Raw genomic sequence first — 24,962 nt, 5'->3', positions numbered from 1 at the left:
AGAGGAAAACATAGGCAGAGTACTCTTTGGCATAAATCACAGCAATATTTTTTTGGATCTGTCTCTAAGAGTGAAGGAAATAAAAGCAAACATAAGCAAATGGGAACTAATTAAACTTAAAAGTTTATGCACAGCAGAAGAAACCATTGACAAAATGAAGACAACTTACTGAATGGGAGAAAATATTGGCAAACAATGAGATTGACAAGGAATTAATATTCAGCATATATAAAAGCAGCTCATACAACTCAACATCAAAAACACAACAACCTGAATAAAAGATGGGCACAAGGACTGAATAGATGTTTTTCCAAAGAAGACATGCCGGTGTCCAACAGGCATATGTAAAGATTCTTAACAGCACCAATCATTAGGAAAATGCAAATCAAAACCACAGTGAGGTATCACCTCACACCTGTCAGAATGGCTCTCATCAAAAATAACACAAATAACAAATGTTGGTGAGAATGTGGTGAAAGGGGACCCTCATTTACTCTTGGTGGAATTGTAAATTGGTGCAGCTACTGTAGAAAACAGTATCGAAGTTTCTCAGGAAACTAAAAATAGAGTTACCATATGACCCAGCAATTCCATTCCTGGATATATATCTGGAAAAAAATTCAGAAACACTAATTAGGAAAGATACATGCACCCCAGTGTTCATAGCAACATTATTTACAATTGCCAAAGTATGGAAGTACCCTAAGTGTATCAACAGATGAATGAATAAAGAAGATGTGGGCACACACACAATGAAATACTACTCAGCCATAAAGAAGAATGAAAGTTTGCCATTTGTAGCAACATAGGTGGACTTGGAAGTCATCATGGTAAGTAAAATAAGTCAGAGACAAATACTGTATGATATCACTTATATATGGAATCTAAAAAGTATTAAAAAAAATAGTGTAACAGAAAAGCAGACTCACAGATGTGGAGAACAAACTAGTGGTTACCAGTAGAGATGGGGGAGGGGCAACTAAGGAGTGGAGGAGTGGGAGATACAAACTATTGGGTGTAAGATAGGCTGCAAGGACAAGGATGTATTGTACAACATGGGGAATATATCCAATATTTTTTAATAAATGTAAATGGAATATAACTTTTAAAAATTGTGTAAAAACGAAAGTATATAAAGAGTAAAAAGGTAAATTGTGGACCTTGTCTGCTTTTTCAGATTCCAGTCTCATTTTACTCTCTAGTTAGCTTTATATCTCTTGGGTAAGTAAATACCTAGGAGTTGAATTGCTGAGTCATATCACATGTCTAGTGATTTTAGATTGGATGATGGACATTGTATTACATTGTTGAGCATCTTATTTTTATTCTTTTTCTTTAAACAATATTGAGGTTTGTTTTGGGTGGCAGTTATGTTGGAGATCTTGATCCTTTTAAAGCTTGTTTATGTGTTTTTAGGGTGTGTTCAGCCTTTACTCTAGGCTGGCTTAGCCCTTCTGAGCACTCTATTAATGTCCTGGGTCTTTAATGAGGTCTCTTTACTCTGGTCAGAACAGGACTGTCTCCCAGCCCTATATGAGCTGTACAGCTTTAAATTCTGGTAGTTATTCTTTGGTTGACGTTGTGGGGTTTCACCATATATATGCATAGCTTGGCATTCCGCAAGACCTAAGGAGAACCTCTGTAGCTTACTGAGTCTCTGTATCTCCCACCTCTCTGGTACTCTGTTCTACAAATAGCTGCTTCTGCTTCCCTGAACTTTAATTTTTTTCTTGTCAGCTTAATGAGACTGCCATACTATGCTTGTGTTCTCCCACCCTACATGGTAGTCTGGAAAGTGACTTCTACCAGAAAACCTTGTTTGTCTCCCTTCACTCAGGATTACAGTCCTGTGCTGCCTATTGTGCAGTGTCTGAATATGGTTGTTTCATATATTTTGTCTTGTTTTTTTTGTTGTTGTTTCTGGAAGGCTCACTTGGTACCAGTTACTCTGTTAGTATAATAATAGTGACCAACCATCTATGTGCCCATCAGTCAGCTTGAATAATTTTCAGTCTCTTTTCACTAGGGTGGTTTAGCACTTCCAAGATACTATTATTTGATCCAAAATATTTTCAATATTGAATTCTAATAAATAGTTAGGTTCACTGAAAATGGTGAAATATGAGGCATGGTGTTTTAGGAAAGAAACCATCTGAGCCTTTCCAGAACTATGAAGAATCAAAGCCTTTTGGTCCCAGAATTCACCTTGGACTGCCAGAACTTCCTGGATCAAACCTAACACATCCCAGAATCTTTTTTAAAATTTGAAAATTTGAGTTGTAAGAGAGTGGTTCTTAAAAGTTCTCATCACAAGGGAAAAAAAATTGTAACTATGAGGTGTTGATGTTAACTAATCTTACTTTGGTAATCATTTTACAATGTGTATATATATATATATATATATAAAGTCATTATGTTGTGCACCTTAAACGCATACAGTGTTCTATGTTAATTATACCTCAATACACTGGAAGGAAAAAGATGTAAAAATCTGGAATGCAATTTTCTTCATTATCATTTTCAAACATTTATTGTATGCCTACAGTCATTTGTAAAATAATAGCTATCCTGGTGCTAAAAGGTATAAGATCCTAATGAAGAGAGGAATACTTAGTGTTAACGGCAGGATACAGTGGCAAATGCCAAGTGAGTGACATCCCTGAAAGTGGTAATAGCATTTCAAGGGAGAGTGCTGAGTTGTCAGAGGAAGTTTAATAGGATACGGAGATTTGATCTGTACTTGGAAGGAAAGATAGGCCTTAGATAAGTTATATGGCTAGGAAAACACTATAATTAGCCATACTTTTGAAGTTCCTGTCCTGTGTCCTTGTGCCCTCTCCCTCACTGCCAGCCCTCCTGCCCCACCAAATCCGTCAGGTTATCTGCCACATTATTATTATTTTTTTAGCTGGCACTTAAAATATTTGAGATTTCCTGCACAATAGACTTTGTTGAAATAAAGGCCTGTTGAATTTAATTTCACAGATAGTTTATCACTTTGTTTAGCCCTCCAAAACGTACTTGATATAAATTAAAGACAGTTTTTTCTTTAAAGACTTCTCTGTAATTTTTATGATATGTCTTTGAGTACTGTAACTTGCTTTTATTTTTATCAACTTAATGGGAAAATACTTCATCCTGAAGGCTGTGGGAAGGGGAAGCTTAACTAGTAGCTGACCTACCCCAGAGAAGAATTCCATTTTTCATTGCCCTTCAGGAGCCTCTCATTGACATGAATGCCTTGCATTCATTAGAACAGAAGGGTAGGAAAACTTTTATAATTCATGAAAATACGTAAGTAAAACAAAAATCTTAAACTGGCTTAATTTTATTTTTCCTTCTTTCTTATGATATTGGAATTGATATTACTACCTCTAATAAATATATAGCAGTTTAGAGATGTGAAGAAGAAAATGGCATTTGAAATTAGAGACACCTCAGTGTTCCATTCTGGGTTCTGTTTTTTATTGACCATGACTTTGGAAAAGCTGCTTGTTTAGCTACTTTCTATGCTTTTGTATATCTATAAAAAGAGAAAAATGAGTTAGTAGGTGAATAGTAAGTTGCAGTTGTAACTGTTGTTCGGATTGCCTTTTGAATTATCAAGCATAATCTGCTTCCTCTGGATATTTAAGTATTTATATGTATCCATAAAAGAAAGGAATTCAGGTTCACTAAATGTGGATTCACTAAATATTTAAATTCTCTTATAATCTGTTTATTTCCCTAAGGTCAGTAGTAATGTCCCCTCTTTCATTTCTGATTTTAATTAAGTTGAGTCTTCTCTCTTTTTTTCCCCTTAGGTTTTTCAATTTTATTGGTGTTTTAAAGGAACTACCTTTGCTTTACTTGATTTTCTCTGTAGTTTCTTTATTCTCTGTTTTTTGTTCATATCCACTCCAACTATTATATTATATATTACACCTTCCTTCTGCTAGTTTTGATTAAGTTTGCTCTTTTTCTAGTTCCTTTTAAAGTGTAACATTAAGTTTTGGATTTGAAATTTTTTTTTTAATGTAACTATAAATTTTCTTCTGAGCACTGCATTCACTGCTTCCTATGATGTTATGTTTTCATCTTAGTCTCAAAGTATTTTCTAATTTCCTTTTTGTTTTTTTCTTTGACCTATTGGTTATCTAAGAGGTGGTGTTTAATTTTCATGTATTTGTGAATTTTTTAGTTTTCCCTGTTACCGATGTATTGTTTCATTCCATTGTGGTCAGAGAAGATACTTTATATGATTTCAAACTTTTTAATTTATTGAGGTATTTTTGTGGCCTAACATATGTATCCTGGAGAATGTTTCATGTACATTTGCGAAAGAGTATATTCTGCTGTTACTGGGTAGAGTATTTAATATATGTCTTAGGTCTGATTGTTTATAATGTTCAGATTCTCTCTTTCCTTACTGATCTTCTGTCTAGTTTTTCTATCCATTATTGGAACTGGGATATTGAAATACCCAACCATTACTTTTAGAACTGCTTCTCCCTTCAGTTGCCTCAGTATTTGCCTCATATATTTTGGGGCTCTATTGTTAGATGTGTACCTTTTTATAATTGTTATAACTTCTTGCTGGATTGATCCTTTTTATCACTATATAATGTCCTTTATCTCTTGTAACAATTTTTAATTTAAAGTATTTGGTCAGATATTACTATATCTATCCAGCTCTGTCTGAGTTACTATTTGCATGGAATATCTTTATCCATCCTTTCATTTTCAAGTTACTTGTTTCTTTTGAGGTAAACTGAGTCTCTTCTAGAAAGCTTAGAAATGGAATCATATGTTTTTCAAATCTGTTCTGACAGTGTGTCTTTTAATTGGAGCGTTTAATCTATTTACATTTAAAGTAACCACTGATAAGGAGGGACTTCTGCCATTTTGCTCTTTGTTTGATCTGTGTCATCTTTCTTTGTTCCCCAGTTCCTCTGTTACTGCCTCCTTTTGTGTTTAATTTTGATTCCCTTTTCATTTCCTTTTTGTGTATATTTTAGTGATTACTTAGTGGTTACCTTGGAGATTACTTAGCATTTTACACTTACAACAACCTAGATTGAATTAATAACAACTTAGTTTAAATACCAAAATTATATATCTCCATCCTCCCCTTTCATGTTCTTATTGTCACACATTACACATTGTGTGTCCGTAATGTAGATTTATAATTATCTTTCTATGCATTAGTCTTTTAAATCATATAGTTTAAATGGTAAATATACTACTTCTGGCTCTTTATTTATCTGTGTAGTTAACCTTTACTGGTCTTTATTTTTTTGTATGGCTTTGGATTATTGTCTAGTGTTCTTTCATTTCAGCCTAACGATTCCCGTTAGTGTTTCTTGTTGTTCAGATCTACTTGTGACAAAACCCCTGAACTTTTGTTCGTCTGAAAATACCTTAACTGCTCCTTTATTTTCAGGATAGTTTTTCTGGATATCGAATTCTTAGTTCACTTTTTTTCTTTAAGCATTTGCAATGTCATTCCACTGCCACAGCCTCCACGGTTTCTGATGAGAAATTGGCTGCTAATGTTATTGAGGGTCCCTTGTATATTATGAATCACTTCTTGCAGTTTTCAATATTCTCTCTTTGTCTTTCAGTAGTTTAAATATGATGTATCTTGGTATGGGTCTTTTTTAATTTATCCTTTTGGAATTGGCTAAGCTTTCTTGGATGGTTAGATTCATGTCTTTATTAGATTTGGGACATTATTTCTTCAGATATTCTTCCTGCCCTTCTCTTGCCTTTGGGATTCCCAATATGTGTATGTTGCTGTGCATGATGGTACATCACAGTCTCTTAAGGTGTGTTCATTTTTCTTCATTCTTTTCTCTTTCTGCTCCTTAAACTATGTAGTTAGTAAAATCACTCATGAACAGTAATCACAAACTATTAATTTATTGGGTTTTACTGGGCCACAGTCTAACAACTGTCAGTTATTTGATATAGTATACAATTCACCCTTGAATAACACAGGTTTGAACTGTGCTGGTCCAATTATACACAGATTTTTTTCGGTGACACAAATAGTACTACATGACCCATGGTTGGTTGAATATGTGGATACAGAACTGGATTCGGAGGGCTGGCTATGGGACTTGAGCATCAGTGGATTTTGATATCTGTGGTGGGTCCTGGAACCAGTCCCCTCCAGATACCAAAGGACAACTGTATTATATAAGTCAGCATAGGCTAAGTCCCTGTGGTAGAGGATAAAAACAGCACTGTGAACCAAGTGCTGGCTCTTAAAGCTTCTGCCCAGAAATGACACACAATCACTTCCCTTTGTGTTTTATAAGCCAAAGTTACATGGCCATACTTAATTTTAACTGGTCAAGAAAGCACAGTTCTTTTATGTTCCCAAGAGTAAAGAATATAGTATTTGTCACTAGCATGAATGACAACCAGGTATGCATGTAATGTGATTGTATCTGTCTGGCTCTGAGAAGCCTCTATTGCTAAACAGAAACTATACTTCTCAATATGCTTTTATTATCTCCCTTCAGAAAGGATATGATAAAGTTGTCTGAAAAGACATTCTACTGCCAGTAGAGGCTCTTGTGCACCCTCATTAATAGTCTCCTACTTATCTGCAGACTACTCCTGCCCCTACTTCATTCCCAGTCCGTTCTTTAGTATTCGTTGTAATATTTCTTTGTGTACACAAAGGTTATTGTTAGTCTCTTGAACACTATTAGTTTTCAGTTTCTCAGCACCTGGAATTGAAGCCACGGGCTCACATGTCAGCTCCTTCACTTACTAGCTCTGTGACCATAAACAAAATTCTTAATAATAAACTGAAGCTTTAGTTTCTTTTTTTGAATAATAATGCATGTCTCAAAGGATTATAATCAGTTAGTTGAGATAGTGTGTGCAGAACATTTTGTACAAGCATACTTAGTAAATGCTCAATTTATTTCTTTTTTTCCCCCCAGGCATCTAGTTCTCTTTATAATATGGCTTTAATTTATCCTTCCAGCCTCATCTTCCATGACTCCCTTCCAAAAATCTGATGCAATACTCTCAAATTATTGTTGGCCTATAAGTAGGAATTTTTTTTATCAGAAAGTTAGATTTTTTTGTTAAATTAATTTTTTAATAGTTTACTGCATTTTAGTGTGTTTGGAGGGAGGGATGGAAACTGCTTTGAAATTTATCTATAATTGTTTAATGGAAGTCATTGAGAAGTCAGCATTTACTTAAATTTGCTATAAAATTCTTATCGTAATATTTAGCTCTAATAAATGAGAGTATTTATATAAAGGAAAATAGTTTCCAGTTTTAAGAGGTTTCCACCTTTGTCTTGAAAATCACCTACAGATCAGAAAGTTGAAATACTGTTTTCATCTTTAATAAAAGATAGAGGTATCTCTAACTCATGACCTAAAAATTGGATGAGAAAGAATAAATGACTTAGGAAGAATAGCAAGCCTGAGAGCCTAAGGTTATCTACGTGTTATTGATGAAAATCAGCTTGTTTAATCTGCAAAACCCTAGATGGCTCAGGAATTAGATGCACTATTACCACAGAAATATAGGAGTGAGCTAGGCGCCATAAACAGGGCAATTGTTTGAAAAATCTAAATAAAGAATAAGATTTCTATGTTCTCACCTCAGAGGAGATAGGAAATGTATTGTCTGATTAAACCAAAGGGATGCCAGACACACAGTAGGGCAAGGATGAGATGCTAAACTAAAGATGGGGATTAAATGAAAGTTGTTGTTGAGCAATAGGACACAGACAAGCTTTCTTCCCCTGCTTGGCTGCAGACTTCTGGCTTCCATACTTAGATATCCCAGGCAGGATTGAGGGATCTTTACTGGGGAAATTAAGCCACTCCAGATGAATGACCCACCAGGCCCTTATATTGTAAGACCTCAACAAAAATGCCAACTGACCACTACCCTGAGGTCCACCAGTTGCCAACCCAACCTGAACACAGAGTTTGTAATTCATTTTTTTCTTATTAACCTGTTAAACATGAACAAATGTTGGTAGTCAAGGATTAGCAGCCATGTTTCCAATGTAAAAGAGACACACACCATAAAAAAGGAAATTCAAAGGAAATAGACAATGCAGGGAGCAAAAACACTTTGGGGAAATGATAATTAACAATCTGAGTCAGGTATTAACTAATTATAAAAAAATAGGTGCTGTAATAAAAAGGGGAGTTGGGTGAAAATGTTCCTGGAATGAAAACTGTAGTAGCAGAAATTAAAAATTCAGTGAATGCATCGAGGGACCCTCCCAGGATATAGAACAATGGCAGAAGAAACGTCTTTTCAGATAACTATATCATAGTCTTTTTTTTTTTTTTTTGAAGGGACAGGTATTCAAGTGTCAAAATGAAATACAGACATTTTTGACTTGAGAGTTCTAAGTTTACTTCTCATGTACCTTTCCAGGAAGCCCCAAGAATATGTGAACCGAGGAAGAGATGGGATCTATAAAATAAAGAATTCAGCATAGGAAAGAAGCAAAGAAATCATAAAAGGATGATGACAAAGTAAATATCAGGTTGATAGCTGTGCATTAGACTTAGATAGTAGGGCAGTGGGCATAAAGAGGGATGTCTGGGTGGGGGGCAGGATGGAAATAGTAAGTTATGTAACAAGTTTGACCACACAGATTATATTAATAGTTGTTTGAGCTATTAAGGAGTATGAGAAGACTTAGGTATACATTTAAAGAAAACCAAGCAAATGAAAATATGTGGTAAAGTTAACTTTGGGAAAATTAACAAGTTATATAAGGAAATAAATATAATTATTGAACACTACTTGACCTAGGAGTGAAAAATATTTATATATTTATCATAATGAAAATATTTTGGTATAATTAAATTGGGAGGAAAGGGGGAAAGGGAAGAAATGAGGGTATAAATTTAATAGATATCTAAAATTAATGATGTCAAAGCAGTGTAAACACATGGTCTACAAAATATGCAGGTAAATAGAAGATAATAGCTAAAAGAATTCAAACTGGTTGCCTTCTCACTAAACACTACTTTTGTAGTTATTTTCCTTTATCATGAGCTTTCTAGCATTATTTGACTAATTTATGTGTGTATTACTTTGAAAAATAATTTTACATTAGATATAGTGGAGAACATCTCAGGAAATTCATCACAATGCTTTGTGTGATTAGCAGTTCAGATATTCTAATAATTCTGTAAACTGATTCATGGTGTCCTTTTAAGGGCTGTCACATCAGGCAAGTGTACTAATTGAACACGAACATGTGTGGTTAAACATTAGCCAATTTAGCCATTCAGACATGTAGAAGGAATCCAGTATTCCAGGTCATGGCTGTAGCAGAGCAGATTAGTAATAAAACAGCACCAACCTTCTATATGGTAAATAATCTAAAACTGAAAAGAAGACTTCCAAATAATTTTCTGGGCATCTAAATAATTTTCACAAAGCTAGGAACCTTGAAAGCTGTCGAACTTGTTAGACTCTTTGCATATAATTTTAATAGTGTAGACAAATTGATTTCTAGGATTGTAGGTAACTGGAAAAGGAAGGATGATGTAGGCAAGCTAAATATTGCCTAGAGTAAGTGAGAGCTAATAGAGAAGAGACAGAGCTATTAAATTGCAGCACAGGCATTGAGAAACAATGGTCCAATGCCATATGGGTATAAAGATTGCAAAGCAGTTTTGTAGTCTTTTTGAGGGGCTATATGTGACAGCTTAGTTACTTTGAAATTGACCCAGCCACTCTAATGCAACCTTTTAATGCCAAGGAGTTTACAAATTTAGCCATTTTACTATTTATTACCAATATGTAAAACATCTCCTAATTCCATCCCTGAAACTGACCTTAATTCTCATACATACCTTAAGGATAGGACTCAGGAATAGGGTGTGGAATAAGTTAAGATGAGGTGAGGATTTGAATCACTTTGAACTTGCACTGTGCAATAGAATGATATATAAGTTCCATAGTTGCCCAACTCAGAAAGGGCTATCAGTCATTTTAAATAAGATGTCTGTTGCTTCCATTGAGAATTCATTTTTATTGTTACTATTTCCCCCCAGATCCTTTGCTCTTCTCCCTCTTCCCCTGCACTCCCACCTCCCCAACACAAATTACATTGGTCAAATTTATTTCTAATTGATAGATACATCTGCTGTAATGGAATTTAAGTCTGTTTTTCATTTGAGAACCTAAAGGATGAACAGCTGGTTTGTAAATTTGATTACATTACTTTATTGATTGGATACTAATCACAAAGTGAAGGAGAATTCATTGTCTGTCTCCTTAATCTTTTGTATTTGCTATTTTTTTTAGAGGAAGTCCACAAATGAAGGGGATACCCCATTTTAAGGAAGAACAGTGTGCTCCAGCATTAAATTTAGAGATGAGAAAAATACTGGATTTGCAAGCACCCATCATGAGGTACAGTACTTTGGTTAAATTAAGCATTTTATGATGACAGTGTGCAGTGTAGTTGGTTAATTACATGACCAATAAAAAAGTTGATTTTATTTCTTTTCATTGAGTTTACTAGTTTTTAGTCCTAGAAATTCTTGATTAGCCTTTATAAAAAGTGTAAAATTTTACAAGTGGTACATTATTATATTTAAATCATTATAATAAAAGCCCATAATTTGGATATATTTTTATTTGAAATTTATTTGATTTCAATAATTTTATTTCAAATTTATGTTTTTGGTAAGATCTAGACTTGTTGAGTATATAGTCTATGTTACTTAAAAAGATACTCATGTTTTTGTAAAAAAACAGTGAGGGTACTTACTCATTACTGAAAAAACTTCCTAAGTATGTTGTTGAGTAAAAAAGGAAGGTATATTCTATATAATAATTTTACTTTTTTTTTTTTAAGGGAGCTAGTCATAGTAACATATGTATTATTCTAGAAGAATGTGTAAGAAACTAGACATGAGACCCGAGTGGCTAGGGGGATGGGTTTGGGAAAAAGACTTTTTACTGGGTACTCTTATTAAATACAGATGAGGTACATAAATATATTGAATGTAATACCTATGTTTTTTAAATCTTTCTGATTCACAGTTCTTATGATAGGCTTCTTTCATCATTTCTCTTGTTGGAATACAGTACTGATACTGGAACATATTAAATCGAATTGTATGGAAGTGGCTGGCTCTTGCCTTGTTTAATCTTTTACTTCTCAGAAAAAAAAGTGCTTTTTTTGTTGCTGCTATTTGTTTAAACGTGATCATGGTTACAAAAGATTGAGTTTCAGGTTACGCTTCACTTCAGATTTTATTTGAGCACGGAGATCCTTTTTAAGAATGTAACATTTGTAAGGAATTTTGAATGTCTGGGTACAAGCATGGCTTTCTGCCTCCACTTGGTGGCAAAAACTGTATAGTTCTCAGAAATGGGATAGAAAAGGAACCTTTAAAAAAAGAATTCTTGCCATCTTGTACTAGTTTAACTTGACAGGTGCTAGTTTTTAATCTACAAATTTAGGTGATTGGAAATATCTAATGTTTCTCTCAAAACTTCAGTAAAATAATTGCATTTCAGAGCAGTGTTATTATTAGCACCTGTAACACGTACCTCCTGGAAGTTTGATTGGAGAATTACTATATAATTTTAGTTGAGGGAGTAGATATGGAACTTGGGCTATTAACCAACTTCCACTATTGAAAATAAGTCAAATAAAGTTAGGGACAATTTCCCCTGCTCATATCACCTTAGAAGACACACTGCATGTGACAATTATGCTTTTGGTTATAGGTGTAAGATGGCAAGAGTACTGCCATCTTTTAATTTTTGATTGAAGAATAGGATTACTATTATGCATCTACCCTTTGTTATTAATTGAGGATAGATAATGTTTAGAAAGTAAAAAGCACTACTATAATTTATAATTAAAACTCTTAGTCTTTATTTCTGATACCGCGTAATAAATACTACAGTTTATTCTGTACCTTCCTCCATCCCAGCACTTAGGAAAGCCCCTTGTAACTAATACCTAATATTAGTTAGGTATTAAATGTTTTTACATATTTGAGAATTGGTCATTATATATTTCCTATTAAGAATGGTTAATCAGAAACACTGTTCTACTTTTAAGATCCTAAATTCAACAACAACAATAACAACAAACACCTCTGGGATACCAGATGGGTGTTATAAAGTCCATAGAAGTCAGTTATTGTAGATGCTCTCTAAGGATACAACTTAGGGTATATTTATGTTTACTTACACCCAGGGGTAGTTTTCAAAATACTTAAAAACCAGTATGGCATTTAAAGACATAGGGTGTCAATTATTGGCATAGGGTCCAGACATCTCCCAGGTGCCAAGAATGAATCCTTTAATTCTTAGATCTTTGTGAGAATGGGAATCCCTGGTGGGCAGGCACTTGGGTGGCTTGGAACAAGGCCTATTTACCAACCTTTATGGAAGTATTCAGTACTTTAACATTTAACATCAACCTTTATTTTAATGTTTGTTTATTTTTAATTAAATGAGGAGGATACAATGTCTTTTTGTATAGATTATCATGTTTGTCACAGTTATTTTAAAGTCATTGTTAATTCCAACATCAAGATTGTCAATGAATCTATTTACATTGGTGGATTTTTCTCTTGACTCTGGGTCACATTTTCCTGTTTATTCAAACGCCTGGTCATTTTTTATCACAGCATTGCGCATTATAATGTTGTAGAGATTCTGAATTCTGTTAAGAGGAGTGTTGAGTTTTGCCTAGCAGGCAGTTAAATTCCTGGAGGGTAACCTTGATCTTGTTCCTAACTGTCACATGCGGTGTGTCTTCTAAGGTGATATGAGCAGGGGAAATTGAGAATATAATTTGAAAAAACCTAGACTGACTACTGCTGAATGAAAATCACTAGTAAACCAATGACTACTTCACTATATTGTCTCTTGACATGTAGTAGCAGGTCTAAAGCAAAGTTTTTGTATTCTAGCCACTACATACTACACATGTATTTTATCACTAAAATATAAATTTGAAATGAAAGAGTATGTAATATTTTAAAAGGTGAACTTTCTATAAACTGGGAATTTTAATTGACCAAATGTGCTCTGAAGTTCAAGACATGGAGCTGGGTAAGGACATGTTATTCTACTCTTTGTCAATATTTTTATAGTTGGAAAGAAAATACAGTTATTTCTTCATTATCTGAAATCTTTGGGGAGTCAGTCATTGAACTCAGCTTTCCAAACAAAGTTTAAGTATTAAAACATTGAAAGTGTTTTTTTTTTTTTTTCACCATTATGGATTAAAATATTTCTGAAACAGACTCTTTAACTTCTAGAGTGTGAAAGGATATTTAATAATATATAATAGAGTGTATATTATAGACACAACATTTTTTATTGTTTCTTATACTTAAATTTTTTTTCATCCTTGGATACTCCTGAGTACTTTCTTAAATCCTTCTTACTCCCTTGGCTTTCTTGATAGCAGTTTCCACTGGTTCTCTCTTTTTTCTCTCTGTGAATATCTTTGTAGCCTCATGTATGGATTCTTTTTTCCTCTTGCCCTTCCTCTCCTTTTTTCTTTCTCCCACTGCTCTAGGAGCTTGGCATTATTGGAGTAAGCAAAGTAAACATTTCTTGCTATTAGGTACATAATTATCAAATCTCTTTGTAAGTATCAGTAGGTGCTGAGGTCATACTACATTATTACTTTCCATTTCTTAGTCAGCTGAGAGGTCTTCTGAAAGGAGAAACTATATTTTATTCACCTTTGAATCTCTCAGAGCCCAGGCTTAAAAATTGTTTGTTGATGGATGAGCAATGTGAGACGACTCAGTGATGCCCTAGAAATACTGTAGCCTAGAACTGTGGCGTCCACTGCAGGAGCCACTAGTTAAGTGAAATGATTTAATGTAGATTATAGTTGACAGTAAATAAAATTAAAAATTTATTTCTTCTGTCACACTAGACATATTTCAGGTGGACAGTCACCACATGTGACTAGTTGCTAGTGTGTTGGGTAGTACAGATAGAGAACATTTTCATTCCTCATGAAAGTTCTGTTAGACAAGGCTGAAGGATTGTCACCTCTATATTCCATGGCTCCAGATTGTCATCCTGTCATTAGTTCTTTTTATGGTTTCTCTGCCTCTTACCTTTTTTAAAAAAATATTCATCTAATGAGTATATTTTCTTAAAATTGAAGTATAGTCAGTTTACAGTATTGTGTCAGTTTCTTGTCAGCTGTCACTTATCCTTCCATCGTCTGATTTGCTGTTTCACTATGTCTAATATTTAAACCTAGTTCATGAAGTTTGTGACTAGATCAGACTGCAGTCTTTCATTTCTTTAAGAATTTCTGATTCTAGATTGAATTATACATAGATAAAGATACTTTATAGCTAAATTGTAGATGAATGGCAATTTTGTTAGTGGTTTCGTGATCTCTGCATTTTCTCCAGAGCAATTATACTCATATTCTTTGCTTTCCCAATACGCTGTCTTAAAAAGATTATTGATTCTAAATTGTTTACTTCCCTATAGTTTGCAGTCTGTGCTGGAAGATCTCCTAGTTGCTACTTCTGATGGACTTCTTCATCTTATTCACTGGGAAGGAATGACAAATGGAAGGAAAGCTATTAATCTTTGTACAGTACCCTTTTCAGTAGACCTGCAGTCATCCAGAGGTAGTTGCACTTTTTGCATAAGATAGAACCAGGTGTTTAATATGTGATATAATCTAGTTATATATTTTCTATGGATGAACTTTGGTTTTTCTACTTTGGAAATAATTGTGCATGGAGGGGAGAGAGGGAGGGAGGGAGGGAGAGTGAGTGTGTATGTGTGTGTGTGTGTGAGAGAGAGAGAGAGAGGGAGAGAGAGAAAGAGTAGGAAGTAGTAGTTTAATTGCTTAATGTTGTTAGGTCATTATTTTTGCCCTTTTAATTATCTTTACAAGATTTGCAAGCGGAAATGTGAGAGAATTTTTTACTGTGTTTATATTCATATTTCATGTACTTATTTTTTCATCAGCAGGTTCATTCCTGGGCTTTGCAGATGTGCACATTAGAGACATGGAATACTGTGCCACACTTGATGGTTTTGCTGTTGTGTTTAATGATGGTAAAGTTGGATTTATTACACCAGTATCAAGTAGATTTACTGCAGAGGTATGACTTATTTACTTTGAATGTTTATTTTTAAATTTTGCATTTATTAATTTTAGTCTTTATTAAATCTCTCCCCCACTATCCTTATTTGAGATTTTAGAGGTAGTTGTTAATAAATGTTTTAATTAAAACTTTACATATAAGTAGTATAAATAGGCAGATAATTCTGTTGACATCTTAATGAAAGATGGTAGTTCCTTTCCTTCTGCCTGCTCTCTTCATGCCCAGTTTCCATTGTCAGGCAACTACTAGTTTTGCCGTTGGTCTCCACTGCTCTGAGTGTTTCCTGTAATTTTTAGTTTTTAGGCTGTGTTTATTGACTTCCTGTTGTAGGAAGTGAACATTTACTTTGTTCTTCCCTATTCCTACCACATTCATTCGTTCTTCCCATCTTTCCAGTGTAGTATTATGGTTTAGGTTAGATTACTATTCATTGTTTATATTGTCATTGCTATGTAAACACTACTACTTTCTGAGCCATGTAGTATGTTATTATTTTTCCTTTCCTGCAAATTTTTCCTCCCACTGGGAATTTATCATTGTTTGTTCTTTACCTTTGCTTAGTTTTTATGTATTTACCACTGACTCAAGCCCAAACTATCCACTGCTGTATAAATAACTTCTCAGTTCTTTTAAACACATTTAAGTATTCTCTCTGTTTCTTGAAGAAATTTCTCTTGGAGCCTTCTGACCTGCTCTAAACTGGACTGGTTGCTGTCTATACATACCTTTAACGCTGTTGCATTTTGGGGCTGTCCATTATCATCCTGTGGGTTCCCTTTATTCCTTTATTTGTATGAGATCCTTTCAGAGTTAATGGTTACTTAATATTTGGTTAATTAATATATGAATTTGGTTGCCATAACAAAGACCCAAAATAAAAATGTGGATTCAGTGGAGGCTCTGTGGGTTTTGGTGGGTTTGACTGTCATTTTCATCTTAGGGTGAGCTAACTGGATTATTTCTTCCTTCTCTGTATCCAGTGTTTGTTGGAAAAGAGTCCTGCAGTTTTTTCTAGTTTTGTTTTTTTCCATACCTGGCTGGCAAAGTAGTCTGGAATTTGAGTTATGAAAGAGACTAAGAGGTCCAAATTCAGGATGTAAACTCCCACTTATCACTATTTTCAATGTAATCTAGAGACCGACTGGAATTTTTTCTTGTGTTTTTCTCCAAAGAAAAATGTCAGTTTTTCTGTTGAGGTGAAGGTGGGCTATTTCTTCGCTGCTGAGACTGCAGAGGTACCTGAGGCAGCCCCAGCTGCTGCTTAAACAGGCTTTGAACCAGTCCTACTGCTTTTAGGTCAGATTTTGAGAAACACTTAAATACTGAAGCCTTTTTTGTAAATTTAGCTGTTTCTCAATATCTTTACTACTAGGTGAGGATTCTCCTCTTCCATATGCTTCCCTGCTTCCAAAATTTTCTGATAGTACCTCCTCTCCCATTCTTTGTCCTTGCCAATTTATGCATTTTGAAAAAAAATCTTTTCCATTATAAAAGTTGGGATTTAAAGAGTCAGAGAAGGTAAATACTCATGTGCAGTCTGCTCTCTTTAACTAGAAAGTTCTGATTTTAATTTTTTAAGGACACATTTTTTCTACATGGTATCAGCTTTCGTTTGACTTATTTCATGTAGCATAATTTAGCCCTCAGAGTCCATCCATGTTGTTGCAAAAGGCAAGATTTCATTCTTTTTTACGGCTGAATGATATAGTTGACCCTTGAACAACATGGATTTAAACTGCACAGGTCCACTTACACCTGGATTTTTTTTTTCCAATAAATACATACTACAGTACTCTACCATATGTGATTGGTTAAATTCACAGATGTAGAACCAAGGATATGGAGGGCAGACCATAAAGTTATATGTGGATTTTCAACTGTGCAGGGAATAGGTGCCCCTACCCTACACATTTTTCAAGGGTCAACTGTATCCTATTCTATGAATATATATGTATATATACACCACATTTTCTTTATCCATTCATCCATCAGTGGATACTAAAGTGTTTCCATATCTTGGCTATTGTAAATAATGCTGCAGTGATCCTGGAGGTGCAGATATCTTTTCAAGTTAGTATTTTCTTTCTTTTCTTTTTTTTGATAAATAACTAGAAGTGGAATTGCTAGATCATATGGTAGTTTTATTTTTACTTTTTTGAGAAACTTCTATACTGTTTTGCAACGTGGCTGCATCAATTTCCGTTCCCACCAACAGTGCACAAGTGTTCCCTTTTCTCCACATCCTTGCCAACACTTATATTGTCTTTTTGTTAATAGCCACACTTGACAGGTGTGAGGTGCTACCTCGTGGTTTTGATTTGCATTTCCCTGATGTTGAGTGATGTTGAGCATCTTTTCATCTACATTTTGGCCATGTTTGTCTTCTTTAGAGAAATGTTTATTTGGATTATCTGCCCATTTTTTAAATCAGATTTTTTTTTGCCATTAAATGTAGGAGTTCTTTATATATCTTGGATATAACCTTTTACCAGATACATGATTTGCAAATATTTTCTCCTATTTAGTAGGTTGCCTTTTCATTTTGTTGATGTATGTTTGGGATTTAAATATTTTTACTGAAAAGAAAAATATTAGAGTTGAAAGGTGATTGACTTATTTCTGAGTAGCAGCTTTTGTTAGTATTTGGTTAAAGAAAATTTTCCAGTAGATTAAGTATTTAAAAAATATTGAAAAGTTGATAGACATTATTAAATAAATTTTAAGTAGAAAATATAAATTACATAAAAACAACATATATGTATTACTATAATTGGGAAATACAGTAATTATGGCATATTTATGTTAGACACTTAAGTGCTTTATAAAAATCCTGTGTGATATTGTGTAATGCATTTAACAGATGTATTAAAATATGTCAGCTTATGCTGCTCCTCTGCTCAGAACTCTTCAGTAGGACTAGATATTTAGGACAAAACCTGCTAAGGACAACTAGAAAAGCTGGAGAAAGAAAAATTCTTAGAATATGCTTAAAGGCTTTGGAGAGCTAACAAGACAGTAAAGAATTACCAGGCTAGGGGAGACCAGAGGCCCAGTGGGCTAAAAGCCCAGTATTTGAGGTGACAGTGAGCATGAACAAACAAGACTGTATGCAGCAACACAGATGAGTCTCACAGATACGTTGAGTGAAAGCAACTAGACACAAAGGAGTACATGCTGGAATTCAATTTTACACAAAATTAAAGGAAAGCTGAAAACATAGGCAGCTCTGAATTAGAGTTTGTATGGATGTGTGTGTAAATGATAATGGCGTAAAGAAAAAGAAGTGATTACCATGTAAGTCTGGATATTGGTTACTCTTGTGGTAGTGGTGAGGGTATATTGATCAGGAAGGACACTGTTGGGGGACTTTGAGGTATTGATGATTTCTGGCCTGAGTGGTAATTTCACAAGTGTTCACTTTGTGATATTATTGAGAGGTACATTTTTGGTTCAGGTATTTTTCTCTAATGTATTATAATTCATAATAGAAAGGGTTAAAAAAGACACTCCAGTGACTCCCCATATATAAATTAGAGGAAAAAAACCCCAAGTTCTTACAGTGAGTTTCGAAGCCCTATAAATATGGCTTCCTTTTTCATCTGTTACCTCATTTACTGCTTCTCCTTTCCCCATTCAACTCCACTCCATCTACACAGATCTTTTTGATGTTCTTTGAACTCACCAGAAATGCTTCTACAATAGGGCCTTTCTACTTGCTGTATCTCCCTCAGTACTTTCCTCAGGAAGCACATCATAGGGAAAAACTGTTTAATATTACATCCTTCCCCCTATACTCTCTTCTCCATAATTGCTTTATTATTTTTTCCATAGCATTTACCAACCTCCAGTATAGACTGTACAATATATTTTTTGTACAATTTTTTAAACTTGTCAGTCTCTTAATAAAGGTAAGGCAGGAATGTGGCTAGGGATTTTGGTATGTTTGAATATCTGCCATATCCTCGGCATCTAAAGCAGTGCTTAGTGAATAGTGGGCATCTGGAGAATATTTGTTATGAGGTGAATGAATGAATTTCAGTCTAGGCAATAGTCTAGAGAAGTAATGTTCAGTGTTATCTTTGCCATTTTTTATCTAAAGCAATGCCTAGTTTTATTATTAAAATAGAATAAGTAAAATTCCTACAAACCCCCAAATATTCCATGTTTAGATAGTAGATTATATAATTTACCTAGGAATTAAATAAAATTTGTAGTGTTATATTTCAAACAGTTTAATTATATTGGATCATCTAACGTTTGTTAGTATAATAACCCAAAAAGTAAAGTGCTATATTATTGTGTGCTTTTTTGGTGTGCTTACTGAACTAGCAGTCCTGATGACCTTTGCCTTAGAATTTATAACCTAAGATGCTCTTGATTTGGCAAATAAAAACAGACAGTGGAGTGAAGTCTATTCTGTGTTTATATTCAGAATTAAGTAGCATATAAAGCTTAATAATAATGTCATTCATTTATTGAATCTTAATTTGTTGAATTCTAAGCATCATATTAAATGTGTTACATGTATATACACTTCTTATTTATCTTCAAAGCACTCTTAGTGATAAATAATTAACAGATAAGAAAACTGAAGGTTAGAAAGGTCAAATAATCAGTTTAGCAAGTGAATGGTAGACCTGAGATACTATGTCAGCCTGCCAGATACCAAGCTATTAACTATTATACTATAAAGCAAAGGAATAATGGAGAATTGTAAGCAATTGACAAATCATTAATCACTTCTAAAGGATAGAGCAAATAAAATTGACTATTTTCCATTGATTAGGAAGTTGAACTCTGTGTGTTAGGTGACAATAATAATAATAGTGAGCAAGTTAAATGCAGTTTCTACCATCAAGAGGTTTACATTCTAATAGGAAAGTCATCTTCATTTCATTTGAATTTGGAGATCAAATACCCATTTTTTTTAAATGTTTTATAGATTAGCACTGGGCTGAGCTCATTTGGGAATATTTGTTTAACCAATTAATGACATTGAGGTTTTAAATGAGAATATCCAGATGGTAGTCCTCATGGGAAGTTTTCCTATCCAGGTGAAACAACATAAAGCCTTATGAAATCTTGTTTATTGAAGAATTATATTGATTAAAATATACTTTGGAGAATGCATTTCAACCTTAACTATTTTTCTTAATTACAGCAGCTTCATGGAGTTTGGCCCCAAGATGTTGTTGATGGAACTTGTGTGGCAGTGAATAACAAGTATCGACTAATGGCATTTGGTTGTGCAAGGTAATTGATACAGACATCTGCATTTTAAGATTTATTGCCCAAAATAATATTTTTTAACTTAATATGTTAACACACTTGTAAACTTTGTCATGCCTTTCATAATTTATGAATCAGCCTTAGTATAAAATATAAAAGTATTTTAATTGAAGCAAAAAAGTCTAAAGGGCAGATTTTGGAGATTGAGTGTATTAATTTGTAAAAGGGAGCTTTTCTTCATTTTCTTTAGGAAATTAAATCACAAGTTAAGATTAAATCCGTTAAATTTATGTTCTTTATTGTTTAAAGGAGAACCAGAAAGATACTTTTCTTTTTCTAAAATAATCCTTTTTTAAAAAAGACATCAGTGTTGCTAATTCCTTTGAATTAATGAGTATGCCTTAGTTAACAAGCAAATTTAAAGCTCACACATAAAATCAGTTTCTTGCTTTAATTCAAATACTGCAGGTTTTATAAGTAAAATTGAATATAAGTCACTCATTCAACAAATATCTGTGTGTTTGCAGTGTGCCAGGAATAATTCTAAGCACTTGGAATACACTAGAAAACAACAAAGATGCCTGACTTTGTCAAGCTTATATTTGAGCTCAAATAAAAAGATTGTATCAGATACTTACAGTAATGCCTTACAGTGAGTATAGTGCATTTTAGTCTTCAAAACACCTTCTTTTTTTTTTCACATTTTTTAATTGAGTTATAGTCATTTTACAATTTTACAATAGTCATTTTATAATCAAATTCCAGTGTAGAGCACAATTTTTCAGTTACACATGAACATACATATATTCATTGTCACATTTTTTTTTTGGCTGTGAGCTACCACAAGATCTTGTATATATTTCCCTGTGCTATACAGTATAATCTTGTTTATCTATTCTACATTTTGAAATCCCAGTCTATCCCTTCCCACCCCACCACCCCCTTGGCAACGACAAGTTTGTATTCTGTGTCTATGAGTCTGTTTCTGTTTTGTATTTATGTTTTTTGTTTTTGTTTTTGTTTTTGTTTTCTTTTTAGATTCCACATATGAGCGATCTCATATGGTATTTTTCTTTCTTTTTCTGGCTTACTTCACTTAGAATGACATTCTCTAGGGACATCCATGTTGCTGCAAATGGCGTTATGTTGTCAGTTTCTATGACTGAATAGTATTCCATTGTATAAATATACTGCATCTTCTTTATCCAGTCATATGTTGATGGACATTTAGGCTGTTTCCATGTCTTGGCTATTATAAATAGTGCTGCTATGAACATTGGGGTGCAAGTATCTTTTTGAAGTAGGGTTCCTTCTGGACATATGCCCAGGAGCAGGTTTCCTGGGTCGTATGGTAAATCTATTCCTAGTCTTTTGAGGAATCTCCATACTGTTTATCACAGTGGCTGCACCAAACTGCCTTCCCACCAGCAGTGCAGGAGGATTCCCTTTTCTCCACATCCTCTCCAGCATTTGTCATTTGTGAACTTTTGATGGCCATTCTGACTGGTGTGAGGTGATACCTCATTGTAGTTTTGATTTGTATTTCTCTGATAGTTAGTGATATTGAGCATTTTTCATGTGCCTATTGATCATTTGCATTTCTTCCTTGGAGAATTGCTTGTTTAGATCTTCTGCCCATTTTTGGATTGGGTTGTTTGTTTTTTTTATTAAGTCATATGAGCTCAAAACCCCTTCTTAAATATCAAATTCCATTTTGACCTTTGTGACTTAGTCGTTCTATAGAACATACATCTTGTATTGTCTCCAGCTACATCAAATTAAGTATCAAGAGTGTTTTTATTAGTATAAGTAATACACATGTTATAAGTCACTGCCCTCACTACACTGTCAATAATCTTTTTGTAAAGTGAGAAATCCTTGTCCTTAACACTGCTTCTCATGGAGGGTATAAACGTAGAAATACAATTTAGCTTAGTGTGAGAAGAAAAGGAAAGCGTAAATTGTTTTTTCATTATCATGAGTTTGATTTGGTCACTTACTGTTTTAGACAAAAAAAGGGGATATATTATATGGTTAGATTTATATGAATTTCGAAAACAGACTGACTAATCGCTCATGATCAAAGATCAGAATAATAGTTGCCATGCAGGGGTTAGGGTATGTGATTTGGTCATATCTTGCTTAGAATTTTTAAATCTGTGTTCATGAGTACGTTTTGCGAATAGTTTTTCTTTGTTTTGCTCTTCTGGTTAACTGAGGTTATGCTTGTCTCATAAAACAAGTTGAGGAAGGGTGTCTTTTTCCCTTCTTTATTCATCTTTGAATGTGTGGTTGAATTTGCCGTTGAAGCTATCTGAGCCTAGAATTTTCTTTGTGGGAATTTTTTGGATTACTGATTGAATTCAGTTTTACAATAGATTTAAGATTTAGATTTTCTGTCTCTTCCTAAGTGACTTTATCTAGTTTTTTTTTCTAGGAATTGCTGTCTTTCAGATACACTGTCAAATTTTTGGCATAGAGTTTATAATACCCTTTTTAACTTTCATGTTGTAAAATAAAAACAAACAGTTTTACAAATAATTACAATACAGACACCCATGTTTCCACAACTGGGTCAAGAAATAGAGCATTGCTATCCAGTATCAGTTTTACCCCTGGTACCTTCTATCCCTGCTCACTAACTCATTTACAGGTAACCAATTTTCTGTTTTTTTGTGATAATCATTTCTTTCTTTATAGTTTTACCACACTCACTTATGCATTCCCAAAGAGCATAATTTAGTTTACCTAATCTTGAACTCTTTATGAATAGAATCATGTTTTATGTTTTGTATCTTGATACTTTCAGACAACATTGTTTATTAATTCACCCATCTCTTTTGCCAATAGCTAAAATCACTTATTTGGGATTTATTTATAGTGTTTCAGTATATGAATACATTGTAATTTATCTGATTTGCCGTTAATGGATATTTACAATATTTTTTGGTTTCCAAAAGAGACATCCTCTTATATACACAGATCTTTATCATACATTAGAAAATTAACTGATAAATCCCTCAAAAGATCTAATACTCAGTTTATATTCAGACTAACTCAGTTGTCACCAGATTTCCTTTATATCTCCTTTATTTCAGTCAGACTCAGTCAAAATTCATGAATTATATTTGGTTATCATTTCTGTTTACTGTTTTTCTTTAATAATCCTTATACCTCTTCTTATTTTTATGACATTAACTTATTTAAGACTCTAGATCAGTTGTTTATAGAATGTCCTGCATTCTAAATTTGTCTCATTGTTCCTCATAATAACATTTGATTAGTTTCTCTTAACACCTGTTAGAACCTTTGACGGTGGTTCTTGAGCCAGTGTGGTCAAATGACTCACATACCAGCAGTTAGAGGAAGCTCACAAGAGACAGGCACTGGTGGGTATGCATTTCCACATCACCTACATTCAGGGCCAGCACCCAGGGATCTAGCAAGGCCAGATGTTAGAATCCAGGAGAGGAGCTCTAGCCCTTCCTCTGGGATAATGAAGGTGAAATCTTGGCCTTCAGTCTTGTAGTCACCTCAGTTTTCATGGATTAGGAGAGTGTCAGGCCTTCTCATGACATGATCTTGAGTTGGGGTAAAAGTTTTGTGATTGTAGCTGTGTGACATAACAGACTAGTGGCTTCTAGCCCTGATTTGCCAGCCCTCACCAGGGTTAATTGTCTTGAGCACTAGGCTGTAGCTGGTGTCGTTACAGTTCTCTAAAAGCCAGCTTTCTTTTAGGATGTCAGTTTGCAGGGAATCAGTCTTACAATCTAATTCTTACCCTTATGTTTAAATGTTTGATTAGATTCTGGTTAAACATTTTTGTCATAGGTGATTTTTTTTTTTTTTTACTTCCTATGACATCATGTGGCAATACTATTGAGTTGTCTCAGTATTAATGATGCTAAATTTGATTACTTACAGTAATAATAGCCATATATATATATATATAAAGATATATATATATATATCTTTACAGGGATATGGTTTTTGCTTTGCTATTAGCAAGTAATGTGTTCTTAATGAAAAAATACTTTTATAATGGGGCTGATGAGAAATGGAAAGAAAAATAATTTAAAGAATACAGGCACTGTAAATACTTAAAAGGTTAATCATCAGTCTTTTGTAAGTATTGACTTAGCACCTACTTCTTACATTAGAAATATTGGGACTCCTCACAAATACTAGACTCAGCAACCCAGAGTTTTCACTCGACAGTTGTCCCCAAGTAAATATCTGCTAGCCATTTAGTGCTGTCTTTCAGCATGGTGTCTAATTGGGCAGGTAGTCTGGAAAGAGAGCTATTCCACACTTTGGGCTTCTGACTAAAATGAAATAACACATCAGATTTTCTCTCCTACCTGAAACAGCCAAGAAAATGGACAAAAGTATGAAACAGGTGTTTTGAATTCAAGACACAGTACATTAAGCAACAAAGGACAGTGATCCCTGAAAGATAAGAAACTAAGTGAGAAAACTCTTTGACTGCCCCAGTTTTTGAGAGAGTTTCCAGCACAAGGATAGGAGACAGGGCCTGGCAGATTCCCTGGGTTGAGTGTGTGGAAATCAGAATCTGGGCAACCAGAGCAGCTGGGGCTCACAGGACAGGCA

General features: G+C 34.1%; 1 protein-coding gene across 4 annotated transcripts in view; it reads left to right on the top strand.

Moving 5' to 3' along the window:
- Nucleotides 1–24,962, top strand: part of RIC1 (RIC1 homolog, RAB6A GEF complex partner 1) — a 103,710-nt gene that overhangs the window by 43,803 nt on the left and 34,945 nt on the right. For 2 of the 4 annotated variants that reach the window (XM_010960636.3, XM_010960635.3), the window contains exons 4-7: nt 10,300–10,407; nt 14,494–14,636; nt 14,983–15,119; nt 20,284–20,375. In XM_010960636.3, coding sequence (XP_010958938.2) covers nt 10,300–10,407; nt 14,494–14,636; nt 14,983–15,119; nt 20,284–20,375 — 480 coding nt within the window. Of the gene's footprint in view, nt 1–8,409; nt 8,511–10,299; nt 10,408–14,493; nt 14,637–14,982; nt 15,120–20,283; nt 20,376–24,962 lie in introns of all 4 variants that reach the window. The other 2 variants (XM_010960639.3, XM_010960637.3) reach the window with 2 other exon arrangements.

The sequence above is a fragment of the Camelus bactrianus genome, chromosome 4 (assembly GCF_048773025.1).
Source record: "Camelus bactrianus isolate YW-2024 breed Bactrian camel chromosome 4, ASM4877302v1, whole genome shotgun sequence".
In the NCBI taxonomy this organism is placed as follows: domain Eukaryota; kingdom Metazoa; phylum Chordata; class Mammalia; order Artiodactyla; family Camelidae; genus Camelus; species Camelus bactrianus.
Note: the sequence above shows the minus strand (reverse complement) of the source record. Positions and strands in the feature narration are given on the sequence as shown.